Source organism: Callorhinchus milii, unplaced genomic scaffold, assembly GCF_018977255.1.
Source record: "Callorhinchus milii isolate IMCB2004 unplaced genomic scaffold, IMCB_Cmil_1.0 Scaffold3, whole genome shotgun sequence".
Classification (NCBI taxonomy): domain Eukaryota; kingdom Metazoa; phylum Chordata; class Chondrichthyes; order Chimaeriformes; family Callorhinchidae; genus Callorhinchus; species Callorhinchus milii.
In genome coordinates, this window is record NW_024704744.1 from 24,735,226 (window position 1) to 24,763,068 (window position 27,843).

General features: G+C 40.1%; 1 protein-coding gene across 1 annotated transcript in view; it reads left to right on the plus strand.

The window, feature by feature from the left end:
• Positions 1-27,843, plus strand: part of LOC103185802 (exostosin-1) — a 378,349-nt gene that overhangs the window by 297,380 nt on the left and 53,126 nt on the right. Inside the window, 2 exon segments of the mRNA XM_007904484.2 lie at positions 6,553-6,672; positions 9,351-9,483. Of these exon segments, the coding sequence (XP_007902675.2) occupies positions 6,553-6,672; positions 9,351-9,483 (253 nt within the window).

Consider the following 27,843-nt stretch of genomic DNA (forward strand, 5'->3'; position numbering starts at 1 on the left):
ATATTTTGTGGGTAAAACATAGCAGCTAATTGCGCACAGCAGTGTCCCATAAACAGTCGTGGATTGAGTCACCAAATTTTTTGGGGGGGGGGGATTATTACCCCCGGAAAAGCATTCCACCAATCGAATAACAACTGGGTTCCTATTTACTACTAGGTAAACAGGGGATTGTGGACTAAGGAAACTTAGCCCAACATTTCGCCCTGTCCGGGAATCAAACCCACATCCTCTCACTTGCGAGGCGAGTCCTCTGACCACGCGCTACAGGACTCCATAAGATAAAACATCATGTTAAGAAACCATTTGCATCAATTCTTGACACTCATCACAAAATATTATTCCTATGAGGAGTATATTTTAATGATTTTAAGCTATATTTTTTAATTATTCATGAAAAGTGGCAAGAAAAGACCCTGATTAAATGCTGCAGCCATTCTCAGAGAAGTAAAATAATCAGCACTGCTTAAAATTCTTCAGCCATAATTTGTAAACGAGAGTGAAGAAAGTCTGTCTTAAATTGCATTCAGTTTCATCAGAAGAATAGAAGTAAAATGAAAATGGCCTCAGCTGACAGGCTTTATAAGGTTTTATTGTGTAACTTATCATATGCTATTTCTCAAAAGATACAGCAGTGCTATAGGTGAACTGGGATAGTGAGGTTCAGAGAAATTACTAAGTAAGAACCCCAACCAAAGTGGATGGCAAAACACTGCGTGACTGGACGAAGGGCAGATTTATTTTAAAGTGCTGTAGCATTTTTAGTCACGAGAGAATTTCTCATGATGGGGCATGGTTAGTGCTGATGCAGTTCAGTTCAGTTCACAGCTTGCTCATCCCAGCTGGCTCTATTGTTTCCGTTGCCATGGAAATTGAATTAGAAACGTGAACTTGAAGCGATCTTTGATATTTCAATTTAAAAATGAAGCTTTTTTTATTTTAGCTAATTGAGCACCAACTTCACAAAGTTAGATGGGAGATTTATTTTGAAAATAAATTTTATCTGATCTTTCAAATACACTGCTATGTTTCATGTTATCTTTATCACCTTGATGTGCCCACCAGTGAAATGCCTGGTAGTGGGAAATATGCTGTTCACACCGAGGTCCTTACTTTTTCAAAGTAAATTAAGTTTTGTATCTGTGAATGCAGTATTCATATCATGTTCAAAAAAAGAAGTAATACTGTAAATATCCAAAATAGTCAAATAGAAAAAAACCATGAGCCCAACTTCACAACACAATATTTTTGTGTAAATGTGATGTGGCTGCGATATGGGCTAGATAGAGTAACAGACAGCAAGTGTTAGTTTGGCTCGAAAATAATTGAAGTGATTGCCTGAATCCTGACATGACAGGCTCTTTTATTGTTCAGTGTTGTGACACTTCCAAGACAATTATTCTCTTAAAACCACACATTGGCGGGCTGAAAAGGTTTCACTGCTGTATAGATGCTAGGAAAAGTGCCTTTGATATACAATACTACTAATAACAATCTTTACATTTCATATAGTCTTCACTCTTCACTCTTTTGTGGCAGTCTCAGTAGTCTGGTCCCTGGGGCAGGTGGGTCCACAGAACTCCAGGGTACTGCTGATGACAGCACAGCCTCATCAGCAGGACTTAGAGGGACAGAGTAGTTACTTGGGCAGCAATTCTTCCCGCTCAGCTCCATTAACCCTGCAAGTCAAAGCCCTGACAAGTAAGGTGTTCCCAATTGAACGAGCATCAAGAAAGCTTGCCAGGTAGTGCTTCAATGGCAAGCTATGCAATTTTAGCAGGTTGGACTCCAGCAGTACAGTAACACACACTGGCTTCCCGAAGCCTTGGCTCTTGCCAACTTATGCGTAATACTCTCTGGAATTACATAAGCAGGCTTTCCTCCAGGAAGACGGTGCACATTCCATTCCAACAAATAAACCTGGAATTTCCATGTGTAGGTGGGATTCATGGAGCACTCAGTTTGGTTTTGATACTCTTAAATGGGTGATGGGTTTCTGCACGTGTCAAACACCCCCAAAAAAGTTGGTTACCCACAGATCTACAGAACAACAACATCTTGCATTTGGGTAGGCCCTTTATATGGGGTAGTGTTTCATAACAATGCTCATAGCTTACACTGAGCTGGGGACAAAAGGGAGGTGATTCTAACTCCGGTCGAAGAGGAAAGTCTTCAGGTGAGATTTGAAAATGGGTAAAGAGAGGGAAAGATTGTGGCAAAGGTCTTCATAAGTTTGGGACATAATGGTTTAAGGCATGGCTGCCGATGGTGGAATAGAGGTATCGAGGGACAAGCAGAAAGCATGCACCGGCTTAGTGAAACGGGCAGGTAGAGGAGTGGATGTGAGCAGGTTTAGAGAAGTAGAGAGGTGTATGAGGTGATTTGTTACACAGCATGTAAGGCCTTGAAATCGATTTATTCTGGCTAGGGAGCCTGGCCAGGATTAGGTTGATCATGATGCAGAGTTCGATTTGGATGAGGCTGTGGGAGGCACTTGGACTTTTTGAAAGGTGGAGCTGAGGAGCCCATGGCTCTTTTTAGAGCAGTTCTCGTATATAAACTTAGGTGCAGTTAGGTTAACTAATCTGCACAAGTGTACATGGTGGACTAAAACCCTGTGATTTGTTCACTAAGTATGATAAGTCCATGTATAGGATTCTACAAAGCAGAGAATCGGGTCTAAAAAAGCGCATGACCACCAGCAACAGTGCCTTCGATGTAAACAGCAGTTTCTCTAGCGAAACCCCTATATGTCACAGAACCTCACAAGATTTTGGTTCCATTGTGATATTCATTTTGAGCCAAAGTATCAAAGGGCTATTTGAAGTACAGGGATTTCCATGATGAAAACACGGATTACATCGGAAGTGCTTTTGCCAAGGGCCTTGTAGCAGTGATGCAGATAGAGCACCTTCTATACCCCAGAATGTATAAACATTTATTTGGTTAAGCCAGAGAGAATGTCTGATTTTCTGAGTGATCATCTGGATGCAACCAGCCCATGAATAAGAGCTGCTTCTCGACACAAGACTACGTGCTGTGAATAAAGGGAAGTCAATGAGAATGCCTGACTCTTGGGTAACAAAATAAACATAGCTTCTTAGGCTACTCCATAATTCATGTCTGACAAGTCAAGAGTAGAACCTAAAGGTCTTCCTCGTGAGTGGGATAAACATGGTGCAGTGTTCATAGTCACCCACTGAGAATTCTAATTATACATCTTGTTATTGTTTTCCTCTTGTTAGGCTATTTTATTTTATGCCCTTTCTTTGAAATCTTTCCATGCCACGTGCCTTTTCTTGTTGAAAAGGACAGCTGGGATATTTATTGCAGCCCTTTGCCAATATTGCTCTAGAAGCAGCCTCAAAGGGGTGATGGATGCCATGCAAATTTCCCTTTCTCCTTGCAGGAGAGAAAGCTTCCCAGCTTCTGCAAACATCATTCCCTGGTGATCCATCTAAGAAACAGAAGCATATTAAGAGTTATGTTTATGCATGCATGGTCTAAAACACTGGCTACCAGTGTTATTTACCTACAAAATATACAGTCACTACACTCTACGGTATATCCTGTGAAGCTCTTTGAAACATCCTCCTGATGTAAAGGTGCAATACTAAATGCAAGCATTATTAGAGAAGTCAATAATGACATAAGGGCCACTGCAGGTTTATGCAATATTTTCACAGACTGTATGGTTATGTCAAGGGGATGAGCAAGCTTCTGATTTTCCAAATTGTTTCTTTAGCGTTCAGGATATTTGTTGAATAAGCAGCATTATTCTATAGGGCACTAGTTGAAGGAGGAGGAAAGTAGAATGCTGAAGTTGGAAATGTGCAGGTTGTGTTCAAATTAGGGGGCTTTGGGAAAAAATAAATTTTTAATTATGTAACAGAGGTGTCTAATATCCGTTTTTTGGGGCATGGGGGAGAGAAAAACATTAACAATGAAGGTGTTGCGAGTGAAAGTGTTGAAATATAGAGTAAGGAACTGTTTGGTGTAGCATGCAATGGTTCATTAATTAGAGCTGTTGACATGTAGGAAAATCTATTAATGAGACTTTGTGAAGTGATCATTGTTGCCTAGTAACAACCGCAAAGAGTTTATTGGTGAAATGTTTGGCTTTATCTCAAGGGTACAGCTATGACGTTTGTGAAATTTAAAGCAGTGGATAATAAAATGATTAGTATTTTTATATTAATGGTGAAAATGGCATCCTATCAGTTCGATGCTATTTCCAACCACAAAAAGTAAAGAGTCAGTGAAGATTGGACTTTCTTTCCTTTTCCACCACAACAACTTGCATTTATATACCACCCTTCTAGCAGGGCAGCATCTTGCAGCGCATTCAGTGTTGATCCTGAGGAAATGGGGTCTCTTTGAACTGTACTGGCTCCAAGATGACTAGTACATTAAAACCGTAGCTAGCAGACTAAAGGGGGGGAGATCGTGTCTTGAGAGATTGAATTTTCGGCTAAGTGTAATTACAATGCTGGTAGTGCCATTTACTGGTCTTCTTGAAAAATGCAGGTAAATGCCAGGACCAGCATTGTAATTGTTTGAATCCCGCGAGCAGAAGATAGGGAATAAGGTATTTTCTGCTTGCAGTTTAAAATAATCTTGAGTTAAAGTCGATATCCCTGGCCACTGTGAAGGCCAGCAAGAATGGTGAGGCTGCTACATGTGGTATTGGTGTGCGCTAGGAGAGTTGGGAGTCAGGACTGCCCCACGGAAGTTGGGGGCCCATGGAATTTTTCTTTAAAACATTGTGGCTTCGGGCCTGATCCTGTTCGGTTCAAATCCCAGATGCCCAGAGTCGGGGGTTTACTTTAAGTCAGGGTTTTACTGTAGAAGATCAAAATTAAGTCAATCCACTGCAGTAGTCTTGATAGTCTGGTTCCTATACTAGGAGGATCTATAGTCGACTAAGACACTACTGCCTGGATAATATTATCACTATTGCCCAAATCAGTTTTAGCCTCAAACAGTTCTCTACCTTGGCTCTTGCCAACCTCGGCTTAAACTCTCGATCGAACCAGCTGTGTCCTTTCAGGGAAAGAGTGCACAATTCATACAAGACAACCATATACAGTATACATGAAACTCTCAGTAACTTAGTTTGGATGTTCTCTAATAAAGGATTTCTGCATATTTCAGGTACCCAGCTTATCAAACAAACAATGAATTTGATGCTCTTTCCTCCCCTGCCACTTTGTTCAGTTTCCCCAAGTAACATATGTATCCCTTGATATGCTGGACAAAGATTATGAATTCACCAGGTGGACCTCTGGGTACAAATCCTTATCATACTGACAGTTTTACCTGTTGGCATGCATAGCCCTTCACCACAAACAGCCAGGTTTACACTTACTGTACTTCATTCACCACCTAATGCAACAATGGCACTTGAGAGGCCAGAGAGACGGGCAAAATAGGAGATCTCCTTGTGATGCAATATGGTTATTCATCTGAAATTGAAATGAATTTTAAGACATTGAAATTCTAAGCTTTACATCTGACTTGACTTAGGTATTAAAAACAGCAAAATTAACCCACCTTATTAGGTACAGCATAAACAAGTGTTTTTTTGAGACTGAAATATCACGGTCGGTTGACCAAGAGGACTGATTGATTGACCAATACCAAGATTGATCAAGAGGGATCCTTATTATTATGGCTTTAAAGTAACAGCTTTGAAATTTTCTAAAATGTCAACAGTGGTACTATTTTTAAACATTATCTGAAATCTTGCAAAAATCAACCACCTACACATGCGAGTATTCAATAGATTGATGCAACTAGAGTAGGCAAAAGATTAGGGAAAAGTCAGAATCAGGAGAAAGGGCTGGAACAGATAGCTCCAGCACAGATACAATGAGTCAAAGTATTCTATAATTCTGAAAGATATGTGTACTTTCATTTTAGGATGAAAATCCAAACAATACTTCATCTGTACGGTATTCCAGAATGAATAATAATAACATAATAATAATCCTTGCATTTGATATAGTGCCTTAGCATGTCATTGAGACGTGTCAAAATGCCCCACAGAATACATTGCAAAATGGATTGACTGTGCGTTTTGTAAGCGAAACACGGCATCCAATTGCGCACAGCAGTATACTACAATCAGTTATGGCGTGAGTGACCCAATTTTATATTGCGGGATTATTACTCTCGGAAAACAATCTGCCAATCAACTAACAACCAGAATCCTACTCACTGCTAGGTAAACAGAGGTGTGTGGAATAAGGAAACTTGCCTAAGGCTTCGCCCTGCCCCAGAATCCAGCCTGCGTCCTTTCACTTGTGAGGTGAGCGCGCTTACCACTAGACTAGATCTCTATATTTGGTGACAGGTAGATCTCTAGACTAGGTAAATCTCTATTGTTAGGAATCAATGGATCAGCATGAAATAGCCCAATTGGTCCATGCTTCCAGAGAGCCCTTCACTCATATGATACCCATAAACATACTGAGTTATGGTAATTCTATCAGCCTAGAATAAAACATATTCTTTCAGTGTTCATTTATTTCTCTTTTTCTCTTTGGTTTCCAGATCCCGTCAATAACTAGATCTATAGACCATGACAAAATACTGGCACTTAAGCAACAAACACAGTTCCTTTGGGACGCTTATTTTTCTTCGGCAGAAAAAATAGTATTAACGACTTTAGAGGTAAGTGTTTCTATTTATAAGATTTTCATTATTATTATGGCATTAGTTTCAATTGTAAATGATATCTATAATTTATATGCTTAATGAATCCTTTAAACATATCAATTATGGATGCCATTTGTAATCAGTATTTTACAAAGCTGTGAAAGGTTTGCCTATATTTTGTAATCTATTTTTACTGCTCACATTGAGCAATAAATAAATGTCATATAGTCAGTCATTATATTAACATTGAGGACTCTAGCTTTTCTGCATTGTAGGGATAAGAGTATATATGAACCATGTGTTCAGTTTGTTTCAACAGTTGTGCTTTTTCAACATATGCTTCTGAAGCACCTAATTGATTTACAAAATAGAAATATGTGTTTATCTTGGATCATGAGGGTTTGATAAAATACGCTTTTAGATTTACTTGAAAATATTACTTTTTCTTAAGGCAATGATTTGCTTCCACTCTACAGTTTGTCATATAATGTACAATTATCCAATGAGTGACCGGTTCCCAAGACTTGCAAACACTTGAAACAAATGCAGTCGACTGAATTTGGAGAATTTTTGATTTTGCAAGCTGACCAATGAGTTAAAATATTGATTTACCCAGTAGCTCAATGTGAACTCAAGGCAGACTATCTGTACATCAAAGGTTATGTCATGTGGCCTTTACATCTAACAAATGGATAGAATCAGCAAACAGCAAGTTATAATCAATTGCGCTTTGCAGGTTAATGTTCAATTCTCATACAATACATCTGTTGTTACATTGCATTATGTTTTGTCCTATACAAGACATTTTCCATATGATTTTCTACCAGAAAAGCAACAATTAAATATATATATGTTAGTATTTTCAGTGTATTTTTAGACACTCCTTGTATTTTGGATATGGTTTTGTGAACCATCTTAATAAATAGATAGCAGAGAGAGTTCGGGTGAAGAAGGTCTTCAACCCATTTCTTTTTAGCCTTCCAGAATTTCCCTGAAGTAAGTTTAAATATCATGGGACTCTATCAAAAATATTAAAATGTTAAAAGGAAATTTATATCTGCAGATGTCATTCTAAAATACTTTTGAGCAAGGTGTGGAATGAATATTTTCAAAATATACACTCGGTGGCCATTTTTAATTTTGCTTTATATACTTCATAATGCTTTCCAAAAAGGCCCTCCAAAAATCACTGTATCGAAGCAGTAGAACAGTAAATGAAACAAATTTAAGTTTGGCTTGAATTGACAAATAATAATATACCACTTCATACTACTTCCCTTGTTACAGTTGATAGGATTTAGTGCATGACAAGAAGATTATATGCAACATTCAATGTTGAAAGATTATCTAATCCCATAATGTCCCTGGGTTCTAGCCCATCCATTCCTGAATACACTAATTGATGTCCTAGCCAAGATAATGCTGCTAGTGAAGAAAAGATAACCGTATGACTTCTGCCACAATGATTTGTTCTGTTTAGACCTCAGGGAAGAATGCTTTTCAAATGTTTCTGAATTTAAAAAAAATTAGGTAAAACGGAATTGCTTGAAGCACATTTTTTTAAAAAAAAATTCAGTATATTGAAGTCAACTTGCTTCATATTGGTTGAAAACGCACTCCATTTTCCATGACTGATCTGTTCCTTAGGCAAATAACATGCCAACATCAAAATACTATAATTAATTCACACAAGCTCCATTTGAAGTCACCCAAACGAAATGTACAATATCTTTTATCTTGAGATATTTCAAAGCTTTCTATTCAAATTCATAATAAAATCAAAGCGCGTTTCCACCACTTGACTTTCATCATCAATTCTTTTGATTTTTTTTAGTTAAGTGCTCTTTTAGTTTAAAGAAGAAAATATTTCCCTCAGCAAAATTTCACTCTGTATTAGGCCGCTCCTGACACCTGAAATTATCTTATTGGCTTAACATTAATACGATTGTCTTAAAATGAAAGATGTTAAAAAGAACTGTGGAAAACTGGCTTCCAAACAAACACTAAATCTAAGCATTTTTTGAAATTCTGCGCAGCCTTAAATTTTAAGACATTTGTCTTAGGGTTAAATCCACGATGACTTTCAGCCTCTGGTGAGATCAATGGCAGAAAAGATCTCCATAATAATAATCCTTCGATTTTGCTCTAACACCTTATTACATTGTGGATGAATCTCAAAGCGCTTCACAGGATATATTGTAAAGTAGCGCGATTGTGTTAAACAGTGTGAGTGGATGGAAGGGACAAACTGATTTCAAACAGGTTTAAAAACAGCATTTGCAAGAATGTTGAGAGCAGTTTAGCTGTTAAAGATCCTATACCACTTTGAATAGAAAAGGGATTTTTTCCTGGTGTTCTGACCAACAGATCTCCAGATAAATTGATTATTCACGTCATGCCTGTTTGTGGGACTTTGCTGGCACAAAATAGCTGCCATGTTTGCCTTTAACATAGTTGATACACTTAACAGTAGCCCCTTGTCAAATGCTTTGAGACATTTTTACATGAAAAAGGTGCAATAAAAATGCAAATCCTTTCTTCTTCCTTCCTTCCTCTAACCTTCTCATAAGTACAAAATAGAAATGGGCAGCATTCAATTTAGAATGTACAAAGCTATAAATCTGTGCAAGATTATTATTATGATGTGCTGTAGAGATTAAATCATGTAACATGTCATTTTTTTTCTTTTATAGATTATACACGATAGGATATATTCCCATATAGCAAGAAATACTTTCATTTGGAATAAACCGCCAGGAGGACTGTACATATTACCACAGTATTCTACAAATTTAGCTGCTTTTCCATTTTATTATTTAAGTATGGGTAAGTACTGTTCTTTTGATATATGTACTGAAATTGAAAGTATAGAATTTGTTTTCATAAAAAAATATGTTCTTGATACTAGGAAGTCTTGATAGTGCAAAATAACGGATTAGTTTTCTGCGAGGAGGTTATTGACCTGAAAGCGATAATCTTCGGCCAGAGAACAAGTCATTTGCCCTTTTTTTATTGAGGATCCAAGGTGAAGTCAGAGGAGCAAGACATTGTCAATGCTTAAAGGTGTAGGAAAGACTTTGCCATGAAGTTCAGATCAATTCACCTTGCAAGTGGGATAGAATCATCTCAAACCTTTCCATTGTGTGGCCTGACATTTTTTCTTGAAACTTTAAGAGTGTGCAGAATTGTGGAAATTTGTAAATTCAGTCTGAAGTTGAAAGCCTTAATAACTGAGGAATAGATGTCTTCCAAATTAAGATTGAATTTCAGAATGATACATGATTCTCCACAATCCTAAATTTAAGACAAAATTATTTTGCTCGGACTAAGTGAAATTTCAGACCTTAATTTATTGAAAGAGGTTGCATTTATTTTACTGCTTTTTGATTATTTTGCTTATTTCATAAATCACTGAAATTTGAAGTCCAAAAGCATCATGATTTTAGCCTCAAGACCACTGTTTTATAATTTTAGACTGCAGAATATTTTGGAATTTTTAAAATTTTAAAATTTCAGTCTTAATTTGAGGCTGATTTTCTGCAATTCCTAACAAGATCTGCACAATGTTGAATTTCAAGACAATGACCTTAAGGCTAAGAGCATTAGAAATGTTGGACTTCTGTTTCTTTTGGCTAAAATGTTACCATTGGTGTACTTTAAATAAAACAAATTGATATGCAAATGTGAACCCTGTTTACTCCATTTTGATATTGCTTCACCAGACCACTTGCTTCTGTGCTGCAGTTAATGCTGTTCCTTTTGCAATACTTTTCATGTAACGTTTTATCCTGGTAAGCTATCCCTGACCTTTATGACTTTCCTGCTGACAATGAACCTTGGTCCAGCAGCTATAATTTTGTAGAGCTGCCAAGACAGCCAAGTCACAAGTGAAAACCTGCGGAAGATTCTTGGTGCGTCTAGCAAGAGGTGACTCAGGGACTAAGACGAAAAAATTAAGCATGAGGAATCCTTCCACTTACTAAGTGGTAGCAATTTTGCCCACGGGCATATATTGGGATTTAGCAGGAGTTGCATTCTGACCCTCACCCCCTCTTCCCTATGGGAATCAATGTAAACACAGCTAAACCAGACAATTGTGAGTGGTATGGATAAAAATAACCTTTGAGCCCCAGCCTATCAAAAGGAAAACATGCAATAAGAAGGAAAATGGAAGAATAATTTTGCTAACCTTGCCTTTGCAAAAACTGTGTCTTTTACCATCAGGTTAAAAGTATCAAAAATACATTATGTGATACTGATTCAACCAGTGCCACTTATGAAGAGCATTTCTTTGATGTTTTCAATAAATGTTTTTATTGGGAGCAAATGTAAGTCATGAATAGTGCCCATGAGCCTTAATGAATGCATGATACAGTGTTAATGCCATGAGAGGAAAAGAGAAACTAAAACTGGATCTACATCAATTCCATTGAGCACCATTATAATAATAATAATCCTTGCATTTGATATAGTACATTATCACATTAGTGAGATGTCTCAAAGGGCGCTTCCAGTGTCTCACAAACAGCCATGGAGTGAGTGACCAATTTTATTTTGGGGTGATTATTGGCCATAACACTGGGAAAAAACCCTTTCTCTTTTTGAATAGTGGCATGGGATCTTTAATGTCCTCCTGAATAGGCAAATGGGACACGGTTTAACATCTCATCTGAAGGACAACAAATCCAACAATGCAACAACCCCCAGCACTGCATTGAAGTATCAGCTTAGACTGTGTGATTCCAAGTCCTGGCATGGGGCTTGAAGCCACAATCTTCTCACTCAGAGGCCAGAATGAACCAGGCTGACACACCTTATGTGGTGTTGCCATACCAGTTATGATCCTGTGAATAATGACAGTGAAGTACAAAGCATAGGATTCTGAGTCATTGTATCTTGTTATTTATGTGGATGTTGACTATAAACTAGGATTGAAGCAATTGAACAAATTTACATGGGAAAATGAACATTGGCTGTAGACACTGTTGGGAACTGTCCTCTAGAAGTTAAAGTAATCTTTGCTTCAGTGTTTGTAGAATCACAGAAGTTTGCAGCAACGAAGAAGACCATTGCATCTGTTCTAGTGCTAGATGCCCCACAGGGCCTATCTCCTCAAATACGATTCCCCTGCTCTTTCCTCACATTCTTTACATTTCCTCAAGCATTTATCTGATAGGGAATCAGCTGTAACCACAATTTGTGATTAGGCATTCCACATTCTAACAACCCTTGTATAAAAACAATTCTTCTGGCCTCCCCCTTTCTGCTGATAATGTTCAATTTATGCCTTCTTGTTATTGGCTCGAAAATCAGTGCCAATAGACAACAACAACAAGATTTCATTTATAGAGCACCTTTCAAGTCGGGAGGACGTCCCAAGGTGCTGGACAGTTGGGTCAGGACCTTCCTCATTTATCGTATCAAAACCTTGCAACATTTTGGAAAATCTCAGATTTATCCCCTAATCTTCTCTGCTCCAGCAAATACAATCCCAACTTTCCAAGTCTTTTCACGTCACTAAACAATTCAATAAGAGTCATGATTGGTTTTAAGTTACAGTACCTCACCTGTGTTATTGTTTCTCCTGGTGTGCTGGCCAACAATCCCTCAGATAAAATTAGTCACTCACTCCATGGTTGTTTGTGGACATTGCTGTGTGCAACTAGCTTCCGTGGTTCGCTCACAAAATACACAGTCAACCCACTTTACAGTATACACCGCAGGCCGCCGAAACCCTCATACATTCTTTCATTACATCGAGGTTCGACTAGGCAAACTCATTGCTTGTCGGCCTCCCCAACTTCTCCCTCCACAGGCTGCAGATCATCCAGAACTCTGCAGCCTGTGTCCTCTCTCGCACTATGCTCTGCGACCCTATCCCCCCCATTCTTGCCCAACTCCATTGGCTTCCCATCACACAGAGGATAAAGTTCAAGATCTTGATCCTCACCTTCAAAGTCCTCCAAGGTCTTGTTCCCCCTCTATCTCTGCAACCTCCTAACCCCCTACCATCCTGCTCGCTGCCTCCGCTCAGCGGGCTCAGGCCTACTTCACGTCTCCCGCCTTGTTCGCACCACTATTGGCGGGCGGGCCTTCCACAACTCTGCTCCCACCCTCTGGAACTCCATCCCGCAGTGCCTACACCTCGCACCCTTCCTTGCCACCTTCAAGATCCATCTCAAGACCCTCCTCTTCGACCATGCTTTCGATCTCCCTGCTTCCCCCCTGCCCTCCACCCTCCCCGACCCCGACTCCCAGCTTGAGTCCATAACTCTGTCTGTCCAGCTCCTTGGGACGTCCTCCCGATGTGAAAGGTGCTTTACAAATGTAATTTTGTTGTTGCTGTATATCCTGTGAAATGGTTTGTCATTCCTGTGAAATGCTTTGAGACATCTCGACAACACAAAAGGTGCTGTAACAAATACAAGGATTATTATTATTATAATAATAATAGACATTCAAGGTCCAGGTATAGGCCCAGTTTTAGCTTCTCTTTTCCTCACTGTATCAAATGCAAGGATTATTATCATTATTCCAAATCAAATGGATCCAGTATACTTTGATGATGCAAATTGTGACCTATCCACCTTCAATATATCCTTCAGGAGGTATTGCTACCTCTCACATCTATTATGAATCTAAGATACACATGAACTGTATCAGCATATCTTTCAATCAATGTCTGATCACATAGAAAGGAATTACACAATTATGTCAACATCACTATTTGGAGCTCTGCTCAGCGGGAATGTCCAGACGAATAACATGAATCGCAACAATGTTGTTCTCTTCAGGGTGACCTATTTGACTTGTTTTCAGGGTGAATAAATGTTAACACTTTCACAGATTTGGTTACTGACCTTGTTCCAATATTAAAAAAGTTGAAGTAGTATTTAATTTGCACATATCTTCCACCAAAATCTGCAATATTTTTTGGAATGATAATTTATCTAGGAAAGTACATTTTATTCCTGTTTACATCTATGAATTTTACTGGAGAAAATATACCCAGTAATCATATTTATACTAGCAGAGGAAAGCCTACAATAATAATAATAATCCTTGCATTTATATACCATTTTATTATATTATCGAAACATTTCACAGGATTTTACTGTGAAGTGCAGTGATTGGGTATTTGTAGGCGAAACATAACATGAGTTATAAGATGTGATATCATAAGATACAATACAAAATTATATTTATAAAGCACCTTTCACATTGGAAGAACATCCCAAGGTGCTGAACAGTCAGGGATTAGGACCCGAGCGGGTGGGGGTTGGAATCAGGGAGGGTGGAGGGCAGAGGTAGGCGGGTGGTCAAAGGTATGGTTGAAAGGGAGGGTCTTGAGGGATGCATTGAAGGAAGCAAGGGAGGCCTGACCGTCGATGGTGGGGCAGGCCAGGCGGGGTACATGGAGCAGGCCGGAGCCTGCTGAGCGGAGAGCGCGGACAGATTGATAAGGGTTTAGCAGGTCAGAGAGGTAGGAAGGGGCAAGGCCATGAAGGCCCTTGAAGGTGAGGACGAGGATTTTGAACTCGATCCTCTGAGGGACGGGGAGCCAGTGGAGCCGGGTGAGGGTGAGAGTGATGGGGTCACAGAGCCTGATGTGGGAGAGGACACAAGTTGCAGAGTTCTGGATGATCTGCAGCTTGTTGAGGGAAGAGTTAGGAAGACCAACAAGCAGGGCATTGGCATAGTCAAGCCTGGATGTAATGTAGGCATGTAAGAAGGTTTCAGTAGCCTAAGGGGTGAGCAGTGTCAGAGTCGGGCAATATTGCGGAAGTGGGGGAAGGCAGAGCGGGTCATGGCACGGATGTGGGGGAAAAAGGAGAGTTGAGGGTCGAACAAGACTCCTAGGTTCCTGGCTGGCTTGGTGAGGTGGAATGTGCATCCATGGATGCTGATGCTGCCAGTGCCTGAGCTGCAGATGTGTTGATACGAGCCAATCAGGAGAGCCTCGGTCTTGCAGATGTTCAACTGCAGAAAGTTGGCTCTCATCCAGGACTTGATGTCTGACAGACATTTTGTTAGGACATCAATGGTCCTCGGGTCGAGGGTAAAGTCAGAGAGATAGAGATGGGTGTCATCCACATACATGTGGATATCAGGTTAGGTGTTCTATTATTGCAGAAATATGGTGACTGCCAAGCACTCGTCTTTGTGACTCATGCAGTGACAGCCATTGAGCAAGTTATGAACAAGTAGAGAAGAAAATATAGGCAATGACATTTGTTGTGAGTGTTTCCAAATATATATATTATATGCTAGCTATACCCATTGTAAACCAAAGAATCCAATACGGAATGTAGATTAACACGCAGACAGACAGACATTTCATCTTTATCTATATTCATCTGGGAGGAGACCTGTGCGAGGACTCATTTTGGCCGTGTTGTTCTTCGTGTCGGCAACTAATTGTGGCGCGCTGTTGCAGTTCTTTCAGCATTGAAGTGCAGCCGTGCTGTTCATTATTCTTCAGTTTCATTTAATGGGCAATCTCTTTTTTTTTGTCTAGCATTTTTACTTACCCTCGAAAGGTTTGATTTTTGCATAGGCATCTTTATAATAATAATAATAATATAAATGGATAATTTATCATCCCTAGGATGTCCTGCCGACTTGAAAGGCGCATTAAAAATGTAATTTTGTTGTTATTGCCGTGGCTTAGCTTCGTCTGTATTCTTAATTTTGTTCCCGCTGCCGCTTGATTACGTGCGTACTCTGTGACGCAGGATGCCCCAGTGCCACAGTCAGCCGGCGCGGCCACCAAGAGTAACTACAGTGTGTGCATACATACGTACGTGCTCTGTGACGCGTGATACTATCACCAATTTGACTCGGCAGCCATCAGGTGTAACTGCAAAATGTCAAACTGAAATGCATTTTAGGTCATAACTCATGAACAATAGGAGATACTTGAAAACAGATATGCCCATGTCACTCCCAGTGCAGGACCTTTCCGATGAGGTATAAATCATGTCTCTATGTCAATCCGTTATTGAAATCCTTCTTGAAGCGCAGACGACATTGTCATTTTATTAGTATATAATAATATGTAAGAAGATGATATATGGTCCGATTTTAGAAGTTGAGGCTCTTCATAAGCTTTTGTTGCTATATTTAGGAAATCGCTCAATGATTATCTGCCAAAACTATAAAGATTAATGGTAAGATCTTAGCTTATGAAATATGATCAACATGTGATGTGCACTCTTGCAAAATTAATTTATGCACCTTGTTTCAAGCCCTCACCAAAGACTGTCAAAGTTCCAGTAGTGAAATAGTAGCATATGAGCATAGCTTGATAACATCAGTACTGGTTTCTGAAGCGATTTGAGCAGATCAGACAGGAGACAAATAACAGCAGAGATATGCATATTCTCCAGAAGACTATACAAAATGGATGGCCAGAGCAAAAGACAACTCACTTCAAGGATATTGTGGATTACCGGAATTACAGAGATGAACGCTCATTGATCAACGGTATAGTTTTCAAAAACAGAATAATTGTAATTCCTTACTGTCTGCATGAAGGAATGTTATAGAAAATTCACAAGGGAATCCTTGATATTATAAAATGCAAGCAAAGGGCCTGCAAGCTTATGTATTGGCTAAGACTGAACCAAAATGTAAGCAAACCAGTGAAAGATTGTACTTCACGTCTCACTTATCAGCATGAGCAAAATTAAGAGCCGTTCAACCTGCATCTGGTTGCCATGATAATGTAAATACAAAGAGGATGCCAAACTGTAGATGTTGGCAACTATTCTAATTATCCAGAATTAAATGTCAGTAATAAATTAGTCATTTTTCCTTTGGTCAACCAGTATCAGATAACACATGAGGAAACCTATCGCCATGCTTAAGAATATCCAAACTAAACTGAAAGTTCTATGTTTCTCACCTACACATAGAAGTTTCTGTACATTGGAATGGAATATGCACTTTCCATGAAGGGATGCATCCTGCTTACGCATTATTTTGTAAGTTTGTGGAAGAGTGGAATGCTTAGAAAATACATAGTCACTGCAATTTACAGTCATTCCTGAGAACTGGTTAAATTATTATTATTATTAATAATATTTGACCCATTTACCCCAAATCAAAGGTCACACTGAAAAATATATTCCAAGGCTATTGACAGTGGTCAAGATCAATGTTGGGGTTCACTAGTTTATTGTAGAACACCTTAAGAGATGGGTTCATCTCTAGTGCAATTTTGCAGCATCTCATAAAACTCACATCTGCTCTGATTTACCCTTGTAAGACAACCTGCAAACCATCCAGACTAAGCAAATCCAGAGAAGAAGCAACAGAAATAGTACCATGACTAGCATTTAATTTCAACCATAAGAGACATTGGTTTCAGTGATGATCATTTTAAGTGACTCATATGAACACTGGGGAAGTAGTGACATTCTGCAAATAGGTAAATATGGTTCTCACGAGTTTATTGTATAGTGAACGATTAGTGAAGCTCCAGCTCTTCATCTTATTTTAGAGGAGACTGAAATAGAGATGTACAAGATTCATAATTGAATTGAGAGAACTAACCCAGACAGACCAAAGCAGTAGAACAAAAGGATACAGGTTTAGAGTTGTGAAGGACACTCAGGGAGTGTTTCTTTACAGAGAAAGTAATTAACAACTGAAACAAGTTATCAGAAAGAGTGGTTGAGGTTAGGGTATGCTGGATTCAATTAAGAAACAGCTTTGTGCAGGAGGCTGGGAGGACAGCAAATGGATATTCAGAAGGATACGATCAAGAGGAACAAAGAGCTACATGTAGAGTACTGCATACAGTTCTGGTCAACACAATATCAGAGGGTCATTCAGGAATAGAGCAGAAAGGAATGGGACTAATCTTCAGTATTATATGGATAAACTAGGAAGAATAACAAGGTAATCTGGGACTCAGCAAACTGGAAGATCAGAAAGAACTTTTAGAGAAATATAAGATATGTACGATAGAGAATGTATTCACATTTAGACTAAGGTGGCAGTAAAAGAGGACACAGGTTCAGATTTGTGAAGGAAAATTTTATGCAAACACTGGTAAGTATTTATTTGCATGGAGTGTAATCAACAGCTGAACCAAATTACTGGGAAGGGTGGTTGAGGCCAGGAAGCTGATGTTGAAACAGTCTGATGTTGTAATGCATTGACAGTGGGATGCGTGTTTTGAAAGAATGAGATCAAATGGGCCAACAGACCTCTTGATCCAAACTTCTCCAGTGATCTTGTCACCCTATAGCACAAATTACAGTGGAGCCCGTTATAACCTGTTGTTTGTGAAGGCACACAGCTGGTTGACTTGCTCCATGTGGCACGCCAGTTCTTATAGATAAATTAGCCAATTTCTGGATCATCGGGTCACAGCTAATCTCATTCTCTGTTCGCTGTGTACGTGCAGCAAAGCAAGAAGTGGTGTTTGTCTGAAATTATCTGAAAGTCATCCATTTTTGTACAAAAAGCCAACCAATGTGCTGAAAGTGTGCATGTGCAATGAATGGGGACCACAGTTCAACCTAGTTCTAAGCAAATTCTGATGCAATAGTGAAACTTGTTATAACATGGCTGTACTGTATATTTAATCACCATGAATCAAACTTTTTAAGTCAAAGGAAGTAGTGAAATTAAGGCAAAAGACCACAAAGACGTTATAACGTGGACCTCACAATACTGGTACAATAACAGAAATTGAATTTATTCATCGATATTTTTATTTGCATGCATGTCACTTGGTATTTTTAAACTGAAAACTAATTTTCAACAACTATTCATAACATAACATCTTCCGTCCAACATTTGGACAGCAGGGCCCTGTGATGCTGTCTTTCATTCTTGGATAGTTGAATTATTTAGATTTGTATCGCAAAGCACATTTATACCAGAAAGGCGTAAAAAACAGTTCTGTCACAATCCATCATTATTAACACCAGGCTGTCAAATCCAGTGTCAAGTGCTGTTCTTAAACACTAACTGACAGTTGCAAAATCCCTTTCCAGAAATGTTCTTGTCACATTTAAAAGGAAATACATTGCTTTTACTTGACCACAAAGACTATAATTTAAAACATACAAACATCTTCCCACTCTCCCTCAAGAAACAGTTCTGTTTCCTAAACAAAGATTTATCGTTTCAGCAAAAAAAATTAACTCTGGGTGGTTGTGGGAGTCATTTTCTTTTTATTGGTCAACAAATACAAAGCCCAGGTAAGATCCATGGTATGACTTGTTTCTTTTCTGACTACCTATGCTTGGTTCCTCCTGTGTTTACCATTACAACAGTGTGCTAGGCAGTTTGTCGGTAGGTTGTAAAATCCAGGCGACAAAAAGCAAAATCTCTTTGTGATGTTTAAATATATCCTAAATAAGATTTCAGCTGATCTATTTTGTTGCCATCTTGTCCTCCTTTGATAATATAACACTCTGACATAGATTTGGAAAGTCAAGCACTCTGTTGTCATAGAATGCAGTGTGTCAATTGCATTTTAAAATAGACCTTGCGTTAAAATCTAATTTAGTTTTCAATCTAATTTGGATTGTTGAATATTGGGTCACAATGTAATCTTGCCTTCTTCCTGTCACTTATTGTCATTGATGCATTGCAGCTAACATTGCCATCAGCATATAACACTTCTGCTTTCTGAAGACAAATGTTCAGTTAAGCTGTTCAGCCTTGTTCTTGTGAGGCAATTTATCGTCAAGATTTGGGAGTGGCCAATTGAATGCTAAAATTGTTAAAATGTCTATGAATACAGCTTTGAAGTGCTGAGAAGACGTGATGCACTTTTGTTCTATTTTGTCTCTCATCGAGCACATTAAAGACCCAATGTGAGTTAAATTCATGACATATAAATCATCATGTCCAAACAGTTTTCCTTGGCTTTAGTGGAAAGGTTTTCTGTGTTGCTTGTGTGAATTCCAGGACCAGAATGTGAAGTGATTCAGTGGTAAAAAGCATGCAGGAAAAGAAGACATCAGAATAAACGGAATGTTTCAGTTTGGCTCAGTTGATAACACTCTCGTCTGTGTCATAGGTTGTGGGTTCAGACCCTGGCATCTCTCAACTATCGCCAATGAAAACAGATTCTCCCTCTTCATAAGTAATACCACCCAAATCTCCTCTGCGCCCCCTCAAAGGCTTTAACAGCTTTCCCTAAGTGAGGTGCCTGAACCTGAACTCAGTACTCCAGCTGAGGCCTAACAAATAATTTGTAAAAACTTAGCATTCTTGCTTTAACATAACATAATATGTAGGAGCAGGAGTAGGTCATTCGGCCCTTCGAGCCTGCCCCGCCATTCAATCATCTTCTAATCTAACTCCAGCTAATAACCTGACCCTGCCTTATCCCCATATCCCTTAATCCCTTTTGCAGTAAGAAATCTATCCATCTCAGTCTTGAATATGTTCAAGGACTGAGCGTCAACAGCCCTTTGGGCTAGTGAGTTCCATACATTCACCACCCTTTGAGTGAAGGAGTTCTTCCTCAACTCAGTGCAAAAGGGCTGGCCTCTGATTTTAAGGTTGTGACCCCTGGTTTTAGTTTCTCCAACCAGGGGAAACAATCTCCCACTATCTACTCTATCATGCCCTTTGATGAACTTATAGGTTCCTCATAACTCATCCCCTTCATCCCTGGTACTAACCTAATAAATCTACGCTGCACCCCCTCCAAGGCAAGTACATCCTTCCTTAAATAAGGAGACCAAAACTGCACACAGTATTCCAGGTGTGGTCCCACCAGGGCCCTATACAGTTGCAGCAAGACTTCCCTACTCTTATACTCTAATCCTTTCATAATGAATGCTAACATACCGTTCGCCTTCCTAATTGCTGCTGCACCTGCAGACTAACTTTCTGTGATTGGTGTACAAGGACACCCAAGTCCCTCTGGACGCTAACACATTCCAATCTCTCCCCTTCTAAAAAATAACCCCACTCTACTGTTTTTGCTACCTAGGTGGATGACTTCGCACTTCCCTACATTATACTTCATCTGCCACCTACCTGCCCAATCACCTAACCTATCTATGTCTCGCTGCATTTTTTTAATGTCATCCTCTGTGTTGACACTTCCTCCTAGTTTTGTATCATCCGCGAATTTAGATATATTAACTTTGATGTCCTCATCTAGATTGTTGATGTAGATGGTAAATAGCTGAGGCCCAAGGTCTGATCCTTGTGGCACACCACTAGTCACATCCCGCCAATCTGAAAAGGACCCATTTATCCCTACTCTTTGCTTCCTACCCGTTAACCATTCCCCAATCCACGTTAATATGCTCCCCCCAATTCCATGGGCCCTTTTGGACTAACCTTTTATGCGGCACCTTATCGAATGCCTTCTGGAAGTCCAAAAAGACCACATCCACTGATTCACCCTTATCTAGTTTACTGGAAATATCCTCAAAAAACTCTATGAGATTTGTCAAACATGACTTCCCTTTTGTAAAGCCATGTTGACTTGGCCTAATTATATTGTGCTCCCCTAAATACCGCACTACCACATCCTTAATCAATAATTCTAAAATTTTTCTTGTCACTGATGTGAAACTAACTGACCTATAGTTCCTCATCTTTTCCTTTCCACCTTTTTTAAATAGTAGTGTGACATTTGCGATCTTCCAATCTATGGGGACTGTTCCAGAATCCAAGGAATTGCAAGCCATCCGGACCAGGGAATTTGTCACTTTTTAGTGCTAACAGTTTCCCTAGCACCAATTCTCTACTAATGAAAATTTCCCTAAGTTGCTCCAAGTCCTTATGCCCTTGGTGCATCTCTATTGTTGGCAGACTTGTTGTGTCTTCTAGGGTGAAGATAGATGCAAAGTATCCATTTAGGGACTCTGTCATATCCTTATCCCCCATTACAGATTTACTTTTGCATTCTATGCCCCTATGTATTGAAACCGAGAATAGGTTTAGCTTTTCACTTGTTCTGTCACTTTCAAGGAGCTATGTACCTGCACTTCTATAGCCCTTTACTCCCTTCCCTCATTTTTTCTATCAAACTGAATCTCCTTACATTTTGCTTCATTAAACTTCCTCTACATAGATCTGACCACTAAATCTATTCCAAAAGATTTGAATACCATGCTGTGGTTTTACAATAGATGCTCTCAATCCAAAGTCCCAAAATTCAAAGGGGACAAGGAGACAGACGTATGGGCATTCTTAATGACCATCAGTTTTTATTCTTAAAATAAAAGCTGGGGGGCGGGTAGTCAAACTTTTCTTTCAAAAAAGGGAGAAAATTGGGTGCAAAAAATTAGCATAAATCCTAACCCTAACCCATAAATGGCTGAAATTGGTATTTAATTTGGAACATTCTCTTATACCGGAAACTCTGGCTGACTGTAATGACAGTCTCTGAAATACACAGGTAACTTGGTTCTGTTATTGTGTGCAAAAGCTTCAGTTTGACAGGCAATTCCAGAAGCGACTTTTGAGCATGTTGCTGGGATCAGCATTACAGGCTAGTGATTTTCCAGTTGTAAACACACAACAACAACAAAATTACATTTATAGAGCATCTTTCACATCGGGTGGACGTTCTAAAGTGCTGAACAGTCAGGTGTCAGGGCCCGAGCATGAGGGAGCAGGGGTGGTGTAGGGGTGAGGGAAGGCAGAGAGGTGGGAGGGAAACCAAAGGCACGGTCGAAGAGAAGGGTCTTGAGACCGGCCTTGAAGGAGGCAAGGGAGGAAGCGAAGCAAAGGGCCCGTGGGATGGAGTTCCAGAGTGTGGGGGCAGAGAGGCTGAAAGCCCAGTCACCGATGGTAGGGTGGGTCGGGCGGGAGACATGGAGCAGGCCGGAGCCCGCTGAATGGAGGGAACGGGCAGGTTGGTGGGGAGTCAACAGGTCAGAGAAGTAGAAGGGGACAAGGCCATAGAAGGCCTTAAAGCTGAGGACGAGGATCTTGAATTCGATCCTCTGGGGGATGGGGAGCCAGTGGAGTCGGGCGAGGGTGGGAGTGATGGTGTCACGGAGCCTGATGTGTGTGAGAGTACACGAGCTGCAGAGTTTTGGATGATCTGCAGCTTGTGAAAGGAAGAGTTGGGAAGGCCGATGAGGAGGGAGTTTCCATATCAAGCCTTGAGGTGACGAAGGCATGAATGAGGGTTTCGGCAGCCTGAGGGATGAGGCAGTGGTGGAGTGTGACAACACTGCGGAGGTGTTGGTAGGCAGTGCCGGTCATGGCGCGGATGTGAGGGAGAAAGGAACACTTCAGGGTCAAACAGGTACCCAGGTTCCTGACTGGCTTAGTGAGGTTGAGTGTGCAGCTGTGGATGATGATGCTGCCAGCGCCTGAGGTGCAGAGGCGCTGGCGCGAGCCAATCAGGAGGGCCTCGGTCTTGCTGACGTTGAGTTGGAGAAATTTGGCCCTTGTCCAGGACTTGCTGTCGGACAGACAGTCGGTCAGGACGCCAATAGTCCTGGAGTTCAGGGTGGAAGCAGAGAGGTAGAGTTGGGTGTCATCCACATACATGTGGACATTTACCCCATGTCTGCGGATGATGTCACCAAGGGGGAGCATGCGGAGTGAAGAGGAGGGGACTGAGGACAGAACCCTGAGGAACACCACACGAGACAGTGCGGGAGCTGGAGGAGAAGCCGTTTGCCGCGACGAAGTGGAGGCAGTGTGAAAGGTAGGACCTGAACCAGTCAAGGACAGAACCTTGAAGGTTAAGGTGGGAGAAGAGGCAGTGGAGGAGGTTTTAGTGGTCCACGGTGTCAAAAGCAATGGCGAGGTTGAGGAGGCAGAGGGAGCCCTGGTCACACATGGTCAGGATGTTGTTTGTGACCTTGACCAGAGCCTTGGGCAGCATGGAAACTCGATTGGGGGGGTTCATGGAGGGAGTGAGAGGAGAGGAAAGAGCGAAGCTGGGAGACAACGGCTCTCTCAAGGACCTTGGATAGGAAGGGGAGATTTGAGATAGGCCGGAAGCTAGATAGCTCTGATGGGTCGAGGGAAGGTTTCTTCAAGGTGGGGACGATAGTGGCTGTTTTGAGGGGGGAAGGAACAGTGCATGCCAGATGGGGAGGGGTTGGAAGTTGGGAGGGCAGTGGCAGTTGAGCGGATTCCCTTGATTTTGGACTCAAGGCAGTCCAGCATTTTCTCGCAGTGAGATTCAAAGTAAAGTATCTGCGAGTATGTCGGAGAGGGAGGAGCTAGTTAGTGGTGGAGAACAGGAGCCTGGGATTGCCTTTCTTCTCCAGGATTAATCTGGAAGGCCAAACCAAAATAAAAAAAACTTGGGTTTCAAAAATTTTATTTGGATGAAAATAGTTTTTATTATGATTGTCATTCACTGAATTTTTGGGGGGACAACCGGGTGTCTGACATGTGAGGAAACCCATCATTATGCTTAACAATATCCAAACCAAACTGAGAGTTCCATGTTTTTTACCTACACATGGAAAATCCAGAGATGTATATTGGAATGGAATTGGCACTCTCTGCCTGGTGGGACACATTCTGCTTACCTAATTCTGGAAAGTATTTGGCGCAGGTTGGCAAGAGCCAAGGTCTAGGGACCCCAGAGTGTGTTGGAGTCTAACCATCTAAAACCACGTAGGTTGCCATTAAAAGCGCTGCCATTGAAAGCTTTCCCACTGTTTGTCCAGCTAGGACCACTGTACCCATTAGGACTTTGACTTGCAGGGTTAATGGGAGCTGAATGGAAAAAGTGACAGAATCTTGCCAAATATGTCACCTTGGAGCCAGTTTAGCTCCAAGAAGACCCTGCTTACCTCACTCCCTCCCCCTCACCCCCAGGAGGATAGTCATATGTTGGTCATTTGCCATCTGTCAAACGTAAGCTTGATTGAGCCCTCACAAGGTGGATGACAGGCACCAGGAACTCCTGGCAAGCTTCATGGTGGGCAACACAGCTCAGCATGAAATGGATGAGAGCATTGCCACCATCTTCCTGCTCACAACTCGGACACACAGACTTTCCCATTGATCGATGGATTGCAATTTCATTCTTCTGGGAAATTAGAAGAAACACTGGAATATTTGTTGATTTAAAAAGCAATAAAAGTAATGACGCTTCATATCCTTTATTGCTGTTTCAGCTTCACCATTTGAATTGAACAAATATTTGCCTCTCGGAATTTAATTCTTTGCTCTTATTGGATTGCTCTTTTGCTAGGTAGAAGTAGTTATCATTAAATATGAATTAAGATAGTAAATGCGAAAAACTAGGTATGGCACCGATTTTATGAACTTGTGAGATCACAAGATCTAAGTGATCACCAGGTATCTGGGGAAGATAGGTTTGCAGGATTATGGGGAGAAAGCTGATGATTGGGGTTAGTGAAAGTGACTTGCTCTGTCAAAGAGCCAGCACAGACTCAATGGGTCGAATGGCCTCCTTCTGTACCGTAACATTCTATGAATCTATGAAATTCTATGATCTACATTAATAAATATTGAAATTCCTTAATTTCCACATGCCGTAATGTTGAAAAAATGACTCAATGGGAATATGGCAGTATAAATAGTGCCTCAATGCTAGAAAACATGGGTTCGGATGTAAAGTACATCTCCATGAGTATCAAACTGACTTGCAAGAGCTCAGCTGTGAGGCTGTCTGAGGATGGAGCCATGGTCTCACAAGCCACATCATGGGGATGTCTGGAAGACAATGTACTTTACATCCTGAGGTACCTTTTCTGGCATCAACACACCTTTTCCACTGCTGTTTTCTCAACAAACATGTTTTAGTTGGTAGCATTCTCACTTCTGAATCAGAAGGCTTGAGTTCAGGCACACATCGAACTTGAAACTCATATATACCATGCTGACACTCCAATGAAGTGTTGGGGGTTGTTTCATTGTTGGTGGTGCCTTCAGATGATAAGTTAAACCTAGGTCCTAGCTGCCTGTTCAGTGAAAGTTAAAGATCCCATGGCACAATTCGAAAAAAGAAGGGAGTTTCTCCTGGCATCATGGCCAACAACTCCTCAAATAAAATTGATCACTCACTTCATGGCTATATGTGGAACATTGTGCAAATTGGCTGCCACGTTCACACACAAAACATATTGTTCATCCACTTTATAATATATCCTGTGACACACTTTGAGTTGTCTTCCTGGCATGAAAGGCACTATACCAAATGTAAGGATTATTATTATTCTTGAAACCAACAGTCATAGTTTTAATAGAAAGCATAATATTCACAGCTGACCTGTTTCTAAGTTTGCATGACTGATTATTACATTTATTCAATTTCAAACTGTTATAAATTTAAATACTAAGTATTATTGCCATGGAGACAGGAATTCACAATCAGTATGTAGAAAATGCAAATATGTCAGGTTTCCTTCATAAATATTACATAGTCATTAGGTCAATAAACAAATTTTAACCTTGTCACTTTTGATCACAGCACAGAAGCATTATATGAAACTCATTTGGATTACATGGTAAAGAGTTCTGTAAATGCAATGATACTTTACTAAACATTTGCTATACAATAACTGCATTTTGTAGACTGTTTTTACTATTTTTTTCTCCCCCTCTAGTTTTTGATCCTCATTTCCTGAAGGTACTGACTCTTGCTAGGGCAACATTTGATAGGCTAGGATCCCTTTGCTACAATACCTTGATCAACTGGCCATTCTTCATGTGTGAGGCTAAAGAGGTAGAGGTCATGTCTGCTTGTTTAGGTGGACATAAAGATTGTATGACACTATTTGTAAAGAGAAGGAAGTTTCTCCCAATTGTAATCCCTGGATGAGATCAGCTTTCTCTTCCCAGAGCAGGGACCAAAACCTTGGCCATCCCAGGTCTGTATGGCTCAGGTAACTAGGTTTTAAGTCATCAAACCCTTCAACAGCACAATGAGGAGATTGGGAGAATTTACACAGCTGTATATTCAATCAACCGCTTGTCTGATCTATAACCTGTCACCTCAGTATCATAAGCATTTTATACTAGATTTAATAGTATGAATAGATCTAAAGTGTAGATCTTATACACATTTAATAATTAACCTCACTTTATCAGACATTAGCTTTGTTTCAGAAACAAACCATTCACATATTTCATTTCCGTTATCATTAAGAAGCAGTATGTTAAATTAAATTCAGGCAAAATATTATAAGATTTAAGGTAAATGCTCAGAAATAGCTTGTCCTTATTAAACAGCAACTCCCATTAAAAACTGTGATATGCAGTTTTGAACAAAATATCTTTCCATTGACAACATTTACAAATGAGTAGCCTCTGGGGAATTTGGAGTTTTAGGACACAGACTAAATGATATTGAGTCGTGGCACTTTTTCTGTCCATCATTGTAAGTGGTCAGTCACAGTTTCCAAATGCATTATTGAAAGAAAAAGTAAGGGTCTTAAATGAAGCTGGGAATCTATTTTCTATGGAATTTGAGATGTTATCAAACTCAAAGTAATCTTAGCCTGACTTGGGTTGAAAAATGCAATCCATGATAATTATCACCAGTATCACATTAAATTTCCATTTTTCATCCCATAAAGCATTAGGTGTGTTCACCTTCAGCAGACAAGTCTGTATTTAGAATATTGTTTCTGTGCTAACAATCATAATTGTATGACAAAGAGCTCTCTGCAGGTGATTGTATTCAGGGAGAAAGTTTTCCCATCCAGAAGAACTGCTAGCTACCTCCCGCCATGCATGTCTGGAATTGGCAGGGGTAGTATTAAAAATGAAATCAAAATCATTTTCCCTACATTGGCACTCCTGACAACAATTGCNAAAAAAAAAGCAATCATTTAAGCATGTCTTGCTTTATGTAACAAAAAAAGGTCTGTTTTGAACAAGGATAGAGTCCAAGTCAGTATGACCAGTGATCAACCTTCAATTGATTCCATGCTTTCGTACCTTTTTTATCCTCTTTCCTCCTACACATGCAAATTGCATGCACGATCTGCTGTCTCCATTATCCCCTTGTCAAAAAATATGTAATATACCTAATTATTATCAAGTCACAGTTGCTATCTGCATGGATGAATTCACCTGTCAGCCTCAATGCGCTGCATCTGAATTGGCATTATATACTGCCTGATCTACTTGGCTTGGCTTACGTAATGCTAAGTTTGGATAATTTATTGCTTAACTGACTGATTGACTTTTAATAAGGCTTTATCATAACAAAGTCTTTACATTCTTTGACAAAGATATAAGGTT